This window comes from Convolutriloba macropyga, chromosome 6 (genome assembly GCF_964194025.1).
Source record: "Convolutriloba macropyga chromosome 6, txConMacr16.3, whole genome shotgun sequence".
Taxonomy (NCBI): domain Eukaryota; kingdom Metazoa; phylum Xenacoelomorpha; order Acoela; family Convolutidae; genus Convolutriloba; species Convolutriloba macropyga.
Window position 1 is genome coordinate 25,184,080 of NC_134473.1, and position 13,171 is coordinate 25,197,250.

The window sequence follows — 13,171 nt, forward strand, 5'->3', positions numbered from 1 at the left end:
TTGTGACAAATTTTGGGAAAATAAAATTAGAAATCAAAAGTGATTTCTTCATTTTGTTGCAAAATTATTAGTTATTTGACGTTTTTATGATCTGGAATTTGTTGTGTAAAGAACAAAACTTGCTAGTTAGTTCATTAGAGCTCTCACTAATCAAAACAATGTGTTGTTTACGTTCGAGTTAGAGTGCCCAGTTATTACTAAGTTAGTACCTAGTTGGGACCGTTTGGGAGTGTATTTTCACTGTGGGTTAATTCGGAACACCTCTTGCGAAATAATTGGGGTAAATACTTGAGATAATGTCAAATAATAACAACTTCTTTCATGCTTCAAAGTCTTACCATATAAATTATAACCCAAGTTATAAGCGACAGGTTTAGAATTTTTGTAAACTTATTTTTCAACTTACATATTAGTGTATAATATGCGGGATTTGAAAATTCAGGGTTAAAGTTATTATTTTGTACATGTTGAGAACACGAAGTTTACTTTCAAAATTAGGATTGAATTTGGCCCAAACTAATCGCGCGAGATTTAAAGTGTCCTTTCAATTTTGTCTGTTTCATATTAAAGAACCGTAAAACGGTAGAATAACTCGGAATTCTTGATAAAATACAGATTTTTCAGGGATTATCTACATTTATTAATGATTAATGATAGCACTTCTATTGAGCATTTCCTTAGCGTACATTGAGTGAAGTTTTCTATAGCGGAGATAGTCCGAAATGGTTTGTGAAGTTGCCGTTAGAACTGTTGTATGTCTTTGTCTCAAACTATACAGCTGTTCTTGAGAGTGTGCGGCTCCGAATTATTGCCACTGTGGTCCTAGTTTCCTTTCTTTATTTCTTCCCTCTTCCCTAATTTGAGTTATCAGCTTAATTAAACGCTGTCAAATGTCAATGTTTTATTAAATTTTCTTAACTTTTTTTCAGTTGAGCATTTATTTTCTCGATATGATTGGATCTTGGATACTGAAACCACAGTAAATTTAATCTTGATTATCAGTTACGTTAGTTAAGTGTCTGTTCTGAATTCCTAATTATAATTCGCTTGGCTTTATTTCTTTGTGATCATATTTTAGACACAGATTGCCAATTTAGTAAGTTTTTCCAAAGACAACTACTAGAAAAGTAATTTTGATATAATTTTTTTTCAGTACCTCTTAACCGAACCGATGATTTTCACAGGTACAGAAAAAGAAATTTTATCACACACTTTCATAAGAGGGGGACCCACGTAGCTCTGATAGGGCAAACATTGGGGTGCAAGATTTTCCCTTATTATATTTTGTGCTATCGAAATTTATGTTATCAGATTTCAGATGATAAAATCAGCATATTCAGACAAAAATAGTTATTAGGTTGTTTCTAGTAAAACTTTTTACAGTTTATTTTAATTTTCCGTGTGAAAATACGCATGTTGTCCTCAAACGTCTTGAAGCGGTCACCCTAAATAGATAATAACCTTGTCAAAAGAGAAGAAAACAGCTACTACTATTGGTGCGGTTCTTATTCTGATTTCTGTCAAAACAATAAATACAATGGTAAAGCAACGCAGATCTTTACTCTCTATTGCCTAGACAAAGTGAGATAAAAAGTTTCCTTTTTAATTAAATATTTTACTGTTCTTTCCATTTTTACCATTCAATTGATTTGTTACTACTGTTTTTTTTCGTATTCTGGCTACATAGTTCTCTGAATCTTTGATGATAGTATAGGGTTCAGTAATTTTTTTTTGTTTTCGTTGACAATTTTTTATCATAGTATACACATAATCATGAACTTAAAAAAATGGTTTAAAAAATGTGTGAGGTTTTTATCACGTGTTATCGAAAAATGATTTCAGTTCAATTGGGATGTTTTCTTAAAGCTCTAAGTCTACGCACTCTTAGAAAACATATGTTTTTTTTTGGGAAATAATTCAAATTTAAAATAAATATTACTTTTCATTAGCATCGTCGAAGTTTACCAACCTTTTTTAGCAGTTACATTTAAACTATTTTTTTGGGCAATGAGATGCATTTAGAATGTGCTCTTTTCCAGAGAAATTAATGCTTTTTGCGTTGCTTTGTTTTTGCAGAAAGTTGTTATAGGTTTTGAAAATAGGGAGAATTATGTAACTAATCACATATTTGATATCAAGGAGACTCAGTAATTTGCAACTGAACACGACGTTCGGACTCTGCTTGCTTATCAACTTATTTTTTTTCCAAATAAGGAAAAAACAGTCAATTTTCAAAAAAAAATTGTTTGGAAAAATAAAAAAAAACCTCTTTAAAATCAAACCATTCAATGAAATAAATAACGCCGCAAAAGAGCGTGAATGAAATCGGCCACTAAAAAGATTTTGTGAAAATCAAGATTACGATAAACAGCAAAATTAAAACACAACAAACATTTGTTACGCCCGAAACTCAATGTCTAGTTCTTTTGAAAAAAAAACATTTAATACCAAAATTAAAATAGAACCTCACAAAGCCTAAATTAAACAAAATAACTTCTGAACAAGATATCAGAGCTGATTTATTGAAACTAGGTAGCAAGCAGACAAAATTTAACGTGAAAGCAATGTGAAAAATATATTAATTTATTTGAAAGCAATTATTTTCAGAGTCATGAAAACCAATAGCTGTCAATTCAATTCATTAAATAGTTTTTTCTATAGCTATATCTATGTGAAGTCATTGAAACTTGTCATTACCCAAAATTTGTCCGCTGACAGATAAGAAAACGACAAATACTGATAATACTTAAAAAGGCATCAAATTTTCAACTCAAATTGTTCAAATGTGCAAAGATCACAAAATATTCAAGAAAACTCGTAGTATTAAAATCAGAAAACCCGTGGTTTAAGCATAAAACTGCTCTGTGAATAAATTTTTTAATCAGAAAGGGGACGTGATCTGAAATCAATTATATTTAGCTAGAAATTGAAAGAAATAATAATAAAAAGGCGTAAAGTTCAAAAAATACGCCGATATTTTTTTTAAACAAATGTATTCAAAGTCATAAAAAATTTTACTAATCAATTGAAATTTTTAAACAGTTTATTTAGACCTCCTAAGAAAAGCATTCAGAGTTTTCATTGTCCAGCATATGTCATCCAACTACATAAACGACGACAATTACAATTACTTTTTGCGAGAAACCGGTTCTGATGCCAGTAAAACCATAGTTTTTTTCACTATGTCCTCAATGCTACCTTCTTTGAACACCAATACGCGACCTGTGAAATTTGTAATAATGTGACGAAAGCGTCTGCAAAGTTGGCAAAAGCCCAAATATACAGAAAAATATGAAAACTCATAGTATCAAAGCTAAAAAAATAACTTAAATCGTAAAACCTTTACAGGTAATAAAATGAAATTCACAGAAAAGAGGATAAAAATTTTCTGATGCGATTGAGCATAATTTGACATAAATAATTTGAACAAGTTGCGAAGTTCGAAAATCAATAATTTTTTAATGAAAAGTTTTCTTAAATTTAACTACAACAATAAGTTTCCAGTTAAAAGAGAACAAATTCTAACTCTTCGGACCCCAATTGGACCTTCCATTAGAGACTCTAAACTATCAGACTACAAAAAAGCAACAAAAACAAAACTCAAAACTTGAAACCATAAAAACCGCGAGCTTTTAGCTAAAACTGAAATAATTTGGCTTTGATTTGAAATCATTCCGGTTTCAAATTAACTTAAAAGACAAAACAATTTGAAGACTTAAACAGGAAAAAAATAAAACCTTCATAATTTTATTGTGTAAAAATCCTAGATTGACTAGCTTTGATTTTGGTGCTCCTCCAAGTTCTTCAAAATGTTAACTGATATATTAAAAATTGATGAATTTTGGATAACTATCTGTTTAAATTAGCAAAAAAAGTTGCAAAATTTGAATTACAAAATGCTCTCACAGGAAGCACGTATAAAACTCGACCACTTTGGAGTTTGAGAAGATTGTGTCAGCAGTTGTTAGACTTGTACTTCTTGCAAATCTAAGCAAAATGTGCTAAAGAAGCAATTTTGGTCCAAATTTTTATTATAAAAAACAGAATTTAAAAAAATTATCAAAATTTTTTGCCAAAAAAAATCAGACATTTCCGCAACCCTCCTGAGAGATAAAAACCAATAGCACTATCCATAACATATTAATTATACTGTTTCCATTTATTCAAAATTTCAGCGAAGAGAGCAAAATATTTAACAAAGCATAACACAGAAATCAGGTAACTTTTCAAAAAATTTTAAACCTCCAGTACTCTTCTGTAAAAAAACAAAATTCAAAAATCTTTTTTATTGATTTTCTACTCTTGAGGGGCTTTTTTAATAATAACACTCACCACTCTCTACGATGGCTATATCGATCAGTTAGTTTTGATTGAGCAATTTCCACCTCTTTTCAAGGTGGTTCCGAAAAATTACTAAGAGTGCCAATATTTCATTTGGCAGCTACATTACAACTTTATTCTAACCTGTTAAATAGAATAGTCAATTTATTAATTTTTTTCTCTGAAAATAATATAGTGTTTGGCCATTGAACTTTTTTTGTAATTTAAACTGTGGTTAAACCTTAATTTACATTTCTGTCTATCTATTCAATTAAAAATTGATGCCAATCTCAGTTGGTAGGACTCAAAGAAAAATCTGATAGTTTTGATATTGCAATGACTGTAGTTTTCAAGAAATTATTCGAATTGACCAGACAATAGATGTTTTAGATCGGATCAATCGAAAAGCAAGGAGAAAGGTAATTTGTTTGGCTTCCTTTAATTGCACAAAATTCAAATTATTCCGACCCACCATGGTGGGAAAGGCCATATACCCAAATGGATTTTTATGTTCAGTCAATTTTTGCCGATCGATATATTCATTGTACAGAGTTGTGAGTGGTATCATTAGAAAAACGTTCAGCTTAGGGTATAGAATTGAAATAGTTTTATGGATTTTGATTTTACCACGGAGTTATCGAGGTTGAAAATTGTGTGAACATTTGACTTGTTTCAATAGTTTTTGTTCAAATTTTCAGCATTTTTGATCAAATTTTTTCGTCGATTTTGCTTTAAAAATTGTTTTAATTGTTAGCAAAAGTTTCACGTTTTTTGTTTAATATTTAAAAACGAAATAAAGTTGCAGAACAATTGGATATTAAACTGTTGATAAAATGTTGGCTAAATTCTTCAAAAGTCAAGCATTTTTCCCATAAAAAGTGCTTTTCTGTAGCAAATTTTGTTCATATTAGCCGGAAGTGCGGAAGTTAAATTTTTCGACACATTCTTTTTAAACTCACCCAAAGGGTCACGTTGTATTTGTTCACTCGCGGTGAGTTCTGGAATTAATTATTTGTCAGTTCTTTTTCAATTTAACTCAATAATTATCAAAAATTTTTTAATTATTTTTGATATATTGAATTTTTTCAGTCGAATTTTGTATTTTGCTAACATTTGAAAGAATTGAATATTGTTAAAGGACTAGAGCAAAGAATAGATTAGTTTTGATTTGTGTGTAATTTCAATTTGTATAGGTCAATGTTTTTTTGCTTTTTGTTTCTTTCAAGTTAATTACCGGATTGCCATAACAACAGATTGAGTTCATTTTATTGCTCAATCACCAACAGACCTTCTTGGCGCCCAAATGAGGCCCAATAAATTCATATCAAATCTTCCGTTAGAAGCTCAGAGTTTTTTGGCTTCAAAACTTTGCTTGCGGTTTTTTTAATTTGGCGTCCTATTGAGCTAAAAGTTATTATTTTTAGTCTTTTTAGTTGAATGCTCATTGTTTTGAGACTTTCAAAGAGATTTGTTTGCAAAACAAAAAATAGTGAAAATTTTGAGATTCTGTATTTTTTTTTTACTTTTTCTGTCAACTTTTAGCTCATTTATCCAGTGAGGTTGCATCATTTTCTAGGGAATTAAAATTTAGTTGTCACTGCGTTTTAGGTTTGCAAAAATTGTTTTTTGGCTCGGAGATTAAGAGTTTTCATATTTTTTCCTTTAGTTTGTCCATTTTTTTGCAATTGTTTTTATTGTTTCCACATTTTTACGTTAGCGACTTGGCACATTTCACACCAGCGGCGTTGAAAAAGAGTGCATTTGAACATATAACGGGTTTTAGTGAATCAGTTATGGTTTTAACGGCTTTGACACCGTTTTCTCTCAAAATTTCGCTGATTTTTTTTTACTTTTGACTATATTTGTCGTTCTTTTTGTGGTCGCATAACATATTCTGGATATTGACCGTTCTCAAGTCTAATTTGAACATATGAATTAAAATTTAGAGTTTTGAAGTAAGTATCTGATGGTTTTCATGTCTTTGCTTTTAGTTGTTTTAAACCATTTCCTCGTTTTTTTTTCTAATTTTTCCGGATTTTTTTTGCATTTTTTCTTATTTCTGTTGAATGGTAGCCTAAATTCATCAATGGAGTTTAATTTGAGGTGTCTTGTTACATTAGCTACATTGTTAAATAAATGACCCATTGGCCTTGAATGCATGCCCAATTTTATATATCAAATTTTAGTTCAGTTAACAGCTTAGGATTTTAATGGCCTGTACGCTGATTGTTTGCAAATTTTTAAAAAAACTTTCGTTGTTTTCACTTTTTGTTTTTTTTATTGATCTTAAGATATAATCTGGATAATGAGTGGTCCAATTGCTTCTTTTGGTGTCTTAATTGAACCTATTTAATGATTTTTTGAAAAAATTTTAACGTATTTTTTTCGCTTACTCCTTCGTGTCCTTTTTGTCTAAAAATTACTTAGTCTCCTTAAGGGAAGGCCCCATACTTTTTTAGAGAATTAGAACTTAATTTGTGCTATTAAGTTTTTATGTGATGCTAATTTGACGTTGTTAAAAGATTTTTTTAGAAAAATATACATTGAATTTTGGTCGCAAATATTGTTTAGTTTTGTTATTAATTTGATTTTGTTTTCCTCGTAGTTTCGTTATTGGTCTAATTCATTGACTTTGCAAGACGGCATTGTTGATGTCGTTTAATGGTTTGAGTTTAAAGCAATTTTTTATTCATACACCAATCACTTTTGGGATAAAGGTAAATTTTTGAAAACATTCTATCTCTTCCTTTTTTGGCAAACAATTAAATCAAAATGTGGATGAGCGGGGTCAGAACATTATGTGTGAACGCGCATTGCAGAGCCTCCTTGTATTTGATCTATGCTTAAGTTCTTTTTATTGTTATTTTTCCTGGGATTATTTCAATTATGTCAAAAATTTTTATTATGCCTTTGTAAGGGTTAATGGAAATCAAACGAGCTACAAGTACTAATGATTTTAAATCTATAGTTGATTATCAGCAATTTTATTGCTTTGGTTATGCTACTGTCACCGCTGCGACGAATATTGGAATTTTTCATGACAATTGTTTGGTTACTTTTCAAGCCAGATTATGATGCTTTACTTATACATGTACTTGCTTAACTCCAACATTTCTATTTATACGTCATAAGTTGGTTGTAGGTATGCGGCATATCAGCTCTTCTGCAATTTCTTATCGGGATTTTTCATCAAGTAATCAGAAGTCATAAGTTTGTTATTGTTCTCGACAAATAGTAAGACTATGAAGCGCCTTTCAACAACAGTAAAAAACGTTAGAAAATTATATGACTTCATTTTGCTCAAGCAGTTTGCATCAATTATTTGGATCGAGACGTTTTTAGTGCAATTTTTGACTGAGCATTTTGTTGTCTTTTTTGTTTTCTTCAGAAGAAATGGGACAACCAATAAAAGCACGAGAGCATTAAGTTGATTTACAGTTCAATTTTGGTAGTTTCTATAAAGTTCACAATACACCAAACTTTTAGAAAAGCAGAATTTCAGAAGCACAATTTTGCATTTTTCATAGCATTTTTATTTTTTCTTGAATTAATTTCTGCCCCTGGTCAAGATGGTCTCTTTAGCTTATTTTTGTTACTATTAGAACATCATTCGTTGCTCGAGATCGATTCATCTGGCGTTAATCAATTCTTTTGCTGAAACATGAAGTTTCTTGGGCATTTTTTATTTTTGAACCATTCGGAAGAAAAAATGGAATGGATGACCAAATAACCTTGGGTGTCTCTGTTTCAATTCGAAGTTGAACTGATGTGCACTCGTTCAATCAATACTGTTTACAGAAGTTTCTTCAAAATTATTAATCTTTCTGAAAATAACATATCTGATTCAAAATTTATAATGCTCAATTTTCCCCGAATTAAACTTTTCTTTGAACTGCTTGCCCAGGGCTTTCAAGCCATAAATTTGATTTACATTGAACTTGGGTGCTTTCTTTGATATATTCATTTTGCTTATAAACAATTCGGAAGCTTTGTTTAGATTTGAGAAATCAACAAATGTTCAACCAGCGCTCGAGTATGTGCTTTCAATAAGTTGAATACTTCTTTTTTAGCATCTCACTAAATTTTGCCACGATCAGCAATTATTATCAAAATGTTTAAAGCAAGAAGTCCAATAAATTAACCAGTTGAACCTTTTTAAGTTATTATTGCAAATAATTTTTACTGCGTCTCGCCTCATTCAGTAATTATAACTAAAAAGTTTAAACTAAAATTTTGCTCACTGAAAAATGCTCAAAGCGCTCACCTTATTTTTGCGAAAAATGTTAAGGCATGTATTTTTGACTTGAATTTTTACAGCCTTTCAACTTTGAGAACTGTCAGTTATTGGAGATTTTGCGAGAAATTTGGAACAATGCTTTAATCCACAATTTGGATATGGAATTATTCGGGCTTATAAGCTTTGAGTGGTGTTAACCATTACTTAGTTAACTTTCTGGCTGCTTCGTCAGATCAATAAAATTGATTAGATGGCGTATTGCTTCGTCGTTTCTTCGCCTGAAAAAACTTTTCAAGCACTCTTTTGATTTCAAAAATAGATGTTGCATTATGGCCATTGCTAAAAAAGCCAACTTGGACAGAAATGTGTGAATTTATTATAGGCCCTCCTCTAAACTTTTTTGCCCCTGCCCCATTTTTTCAATATTTCTTTAGGGTATAAATTTCACGCCAAAAATGCGTAGATTTTGGGGCTATGTCGGGGAGGAATACTCTATTATAGCGTGCAGTAGTAAAAAACGACCTTGCGCTTTGAAAGTGACAGATTACTGCTTACGCTATTGCATTTCCTGCAATTTTTTGTCCTTTTCGTTCCTAAAAACAACATCTGAATTTCGGGACAAGTTGCCTAGCTAGCTAGCTTAGATATAGCTATATAGATCATCGTACCAGCGTAGAAAACTCCCTCATAATATACGTTTGTCGCCGTCTAGAGTTCGGAGATGAAGCGATAGTGATAGCGAAAATATTTTTTATTGTAGTGGGCTATATAGCATCACTTTTTGAGAAGAGTGAAATTACCACCCTACATGTTATAACACCACTACTATTACATCTCACTTTAGTCTCTACTAGGTATAATGTAGGCAAAGCCCGGCCCTTCCCTCAACTATTGAAAGAACAAGGGAGCTATCTTCCCCCCTTTTGTTTTAAAATACTTAACAATATTACCCTATCTCTCTTTCTTTTTCTCACTTTCCGCGTCGCGGGCGTAGACGGAAGTTATTTACATTTTTCAAATCTCATGTTAAACTGTGCGTGAATTATGATTTAGCGCTTTTGCTTGTTTATAATAACCATTTCCTTCACACCTTTGAGCCAATTTCGACCGGGAAAAATTCACCCCCGCCTCATATAAAGAATTAGTTGACAAAACAGTGTCACGATTTTGCAATAAATTTTTCAAAATTGCCAAAATTGTGAATTCTTTATAGCTATCATATGGATATTTTAGTGTACCAGGATTAGTCATTGTTAAACCTTTATGATTATTGGATTTATTTCTGATAAGTCAAAGACTGTTCGAGAAATTCATCGCTTTTGTGTGAATTTTTTTGAAGAGACATTTGTTCGAGCAATATTTGAAGAAAATCGGACATCAAAGCTGTGTTGTTGCTCACTTTTGACTTAATTTAAAAAGGTGGTGATTATCAAGGAGCAACAAATAATTTTTGACTTACCAATTAACCATCTAATTATATTTTACTACACATTTATAACTTTTCAATTAGTTAAGTTTATTTTTTACTTGTCGTTTATATCTTTTAAATTAGTTACTCAAGTGGTTAATTTGTCTCTAGCTACTGCAGCACAGGAGGTGTATGGGACTGACGATGAATGGCTGAGTTATATGAATTATGAAGACTTCAACCTGACCTGTCTCTACAAGAACTTCGATCACCCTCTCAAAATCATCTGGAAATGGGAGTCAAAGCCAACCTCATCGTCTTCTCTGACCAGACTGGGCTCAAGGTAAACTTTCAAGACCACTAGAACATTTTGATTGCTGTCATATTGGGTCTTAACCATTTCAGCCCCCCCCCCCCCCCAAAAAAAAAAAAAATCCCCCTGAAATTAATGCTTAAATTTTTCTGAAATTTGATAACCAATGAATGAACTTTAAAGAGGGATCAATTAATTAATTACGTGCTTTGATTCAGTTCGGCATGTTTGGTATGATCCTTTCGTATTATAATTAAGCGTAATTGGTTGCATAATTAGGGGATTGTGGATTTGAGTTACCTATATTTTGCAAAAAAAACGTAATAAAAATATTTTTTTTTCGGAAACTAGGCTACCGAAGATGTAGATACTTTCTGATAATTAACGTTAGCAAAGTGAGTGCAGAGTTTTCCAATTTCAATTTTTGTATACATCAGAGTTTATATCAATTTTTGTATGTACCGAAAAAAGTTTATGAGATCCTTATAGAAATATTTTCCGTACTAACACCTCCCTCTTCTTTTTACGCTATCCAATACCCAGTGCAGATGTGTGATATTCCATAGATTATCATTACCTGAGTAAACTGGGGATAGATATCTTGTAAGTTCTTGACAGAATATTACAAGAGGATGAAACGCCTGACAACATTATCACACAGTAAGATGTTACAGAAGCATTTGGCTTAAAAGATTTTTACAAGATAAATGCTCGTGTTACAAGATGCTCACAAGATTGATAATAGTCTCGGAAGAGTTTTGTAACCCAACCGTTCATCTTGTAAAGTTGCAAAGTGCCTTAACAAATAATAGATTTAATAGACATGTGACAAAATTAGTGTAAAACTTTTGTTCAATAGTGTAAAATTTGAAAGCCAACAAATCTACTCCTTTTTTGTGACAAATGTAGTTATACCCAGTCATAAGGAAATTTTTTTCTGTTATATAGTGATGTAGCAAGAAAAAAGAATTCAGAAATTTGAAAAAAATCTGTACAATGGTTGTAAAAGACATATTTTTTGTTTGTATAAGGTTTTTTCTGTAATAATCACGATTCAAAATTCTGGGACAGATCACATGCTCGAAGTGCTGGCGCGTGTTATATTTGGGACATTTAATTTCAATTAACCATATTATCACTACAAGCGTTTTCCCGAACTGAATTTTGTTCCAACCCCTCTTGAGGGGGGAGGAACTATATACTCAAATGGGTTTTTTTTGTTCAGACAATTTGAGCCGATCGATATATTCATCGTAGAGAGTTGTGAGTGGTATGATTAAAAAGCCCGTTCAGCCCACAATATGGAATTAAAAAGATTTTTCTTATTTTCGTTTTTTACATGGATTTATCGAGGTTTAATTTTTTGGGAAAAGTAGAGTGAAATCTGTTGTTTTTGATTACATTTTCCGTAATTTTTAAGCAAATTTTCGTCAATTTTGCTAAAATATGTATGAATTTTTAACAATAGTACTGTTGATGTTAACTTTAGAGACGAAAAAGCGTTGTTGACTATTTTGATTCAATTTTTTTGGTTAAATTTTTGGCGCGAAATATTTCAAAATTCAGCCGTTTTCATCGAAAATTGCCCAAAATAAGCTTCCTTATTCCCATTTGATTAACTTTGCCGTAAGTAAATATCCAAAAACCATTAACACAATCGTTCTAAACTACAAAAAGAGCAATTCCTACTTTCACTTCGCTTGAGAGTATTCTGGAATTCATATTTTACTGTTTTTTGCTAACTTTGCTCTATGATTATCAAAAACGCAGCTTTTATTCTTTTTCCTTTTAACTAACAAATTATCTAGATATTTTACAATCCGAAAAATTAAGTGTTCTTAGTGGACAAACAGCAAAGGCAGTGCTATTTTTGATTCAATGGTGGACCGTTACAATCCAAAAATAAGTTTGATCAGTCGGTCTTTTATTAAAAAATTCGATGTCTTAAATATTAATTAAAGAAAGAAAAATTCAAATCAAAGCTCACAGCTGATAGGACCATTTGGCTTCCTAAGCAGTTCCAAATCAATATATCGAGTTTCTTTTCTCCAAAAATTATTGTCGTTTTGACTTTCAAAAATGTTTGATATTTCAGTAAACAAGGGCTTCTTGAACTTCGCCTTTATTTTTCTCCTAATTTATTCGAATTGTAGCTTGGTATTAGCAAAGAAAGAATGCCTTTTCTTACTCTTTTTTTCTACTGTATTAAAGTTTTTTTGCGGCTTTACGCGTTATGGTTTTTTGGCTTTGATACTACTAGGTTTCACAACTTTTTTCTTATTTTTAGGCATTAGCACATTTTTCATGGTTTTTACTCCTTTTGTCACATTATCACTTTGCTGACAGTTCAAAAATTTCATATTATGCGTTCAAAATAATGCACAATGGGCCACATAAACGTCTTTAAAGGCGTGTTTTATGATTTTAACAGCTTCGACGCCCTTTTCTCAAAGAATTTTATTGAACTTTTTCTATTTGTCTTAAACTGTCGTTTATATTTTGTCCTTTTAGTCGTATGAAATTTTGTGAGGCTATATTCTGATTTGAGTAGATAGTTGATGGCTTTCATGAATTTGAAAACAATTGTTTTCAGTAATAAATAAAAAAACCATATTAACGTCGCTTGTTTTCGTCCATTTTTTACCTAATCTCGTCAAATACAGGTCACATATGACATTATTGTCGTTGGCGAAAACGCAAGTGTAAGGAAAATTCAAGGAAAATCCAAGTGAAAAAACAAAGATTTCACCATGGACTTTCTGGCTTCGACTCAAGTTTTTCGCAAAAAAATACTCTTTGATTTTTGAATATATTTGACTTTCTTTTGTAGACGTAAGACATATTCTGATTAATTACAGGTCTCAGGTGCTTCCTTTTTACGATTAAACGAATC

General features: G+C 31.3%; 1 protein-coding gene across 9 annotated transcripts in view; it reads left to right on the forward strand.

Moving 5' to 3' along the window:
- The window catches only part of LOC142341591 (uncharacterized), a 499,295-nt gene that overhangs the window by 158,478 nt on the left and 327,646 nt on the right, over positions 1-13,171 (forward strand). For all 9 annotated transcript variants that reach the window (XM_075392645.1, XM_075392646.1, XM_075392650.1 and 6 more), the window contains one exon: positions 10,137-10,308. In XM_075392645.1, the coding sequence (XP_075248760.1) occupies positions 10,137-10,308 (172 nt within the window). The remainder of the gene's footprint in view (positions 1-10,136; positions 10,309-13,171) is intronic.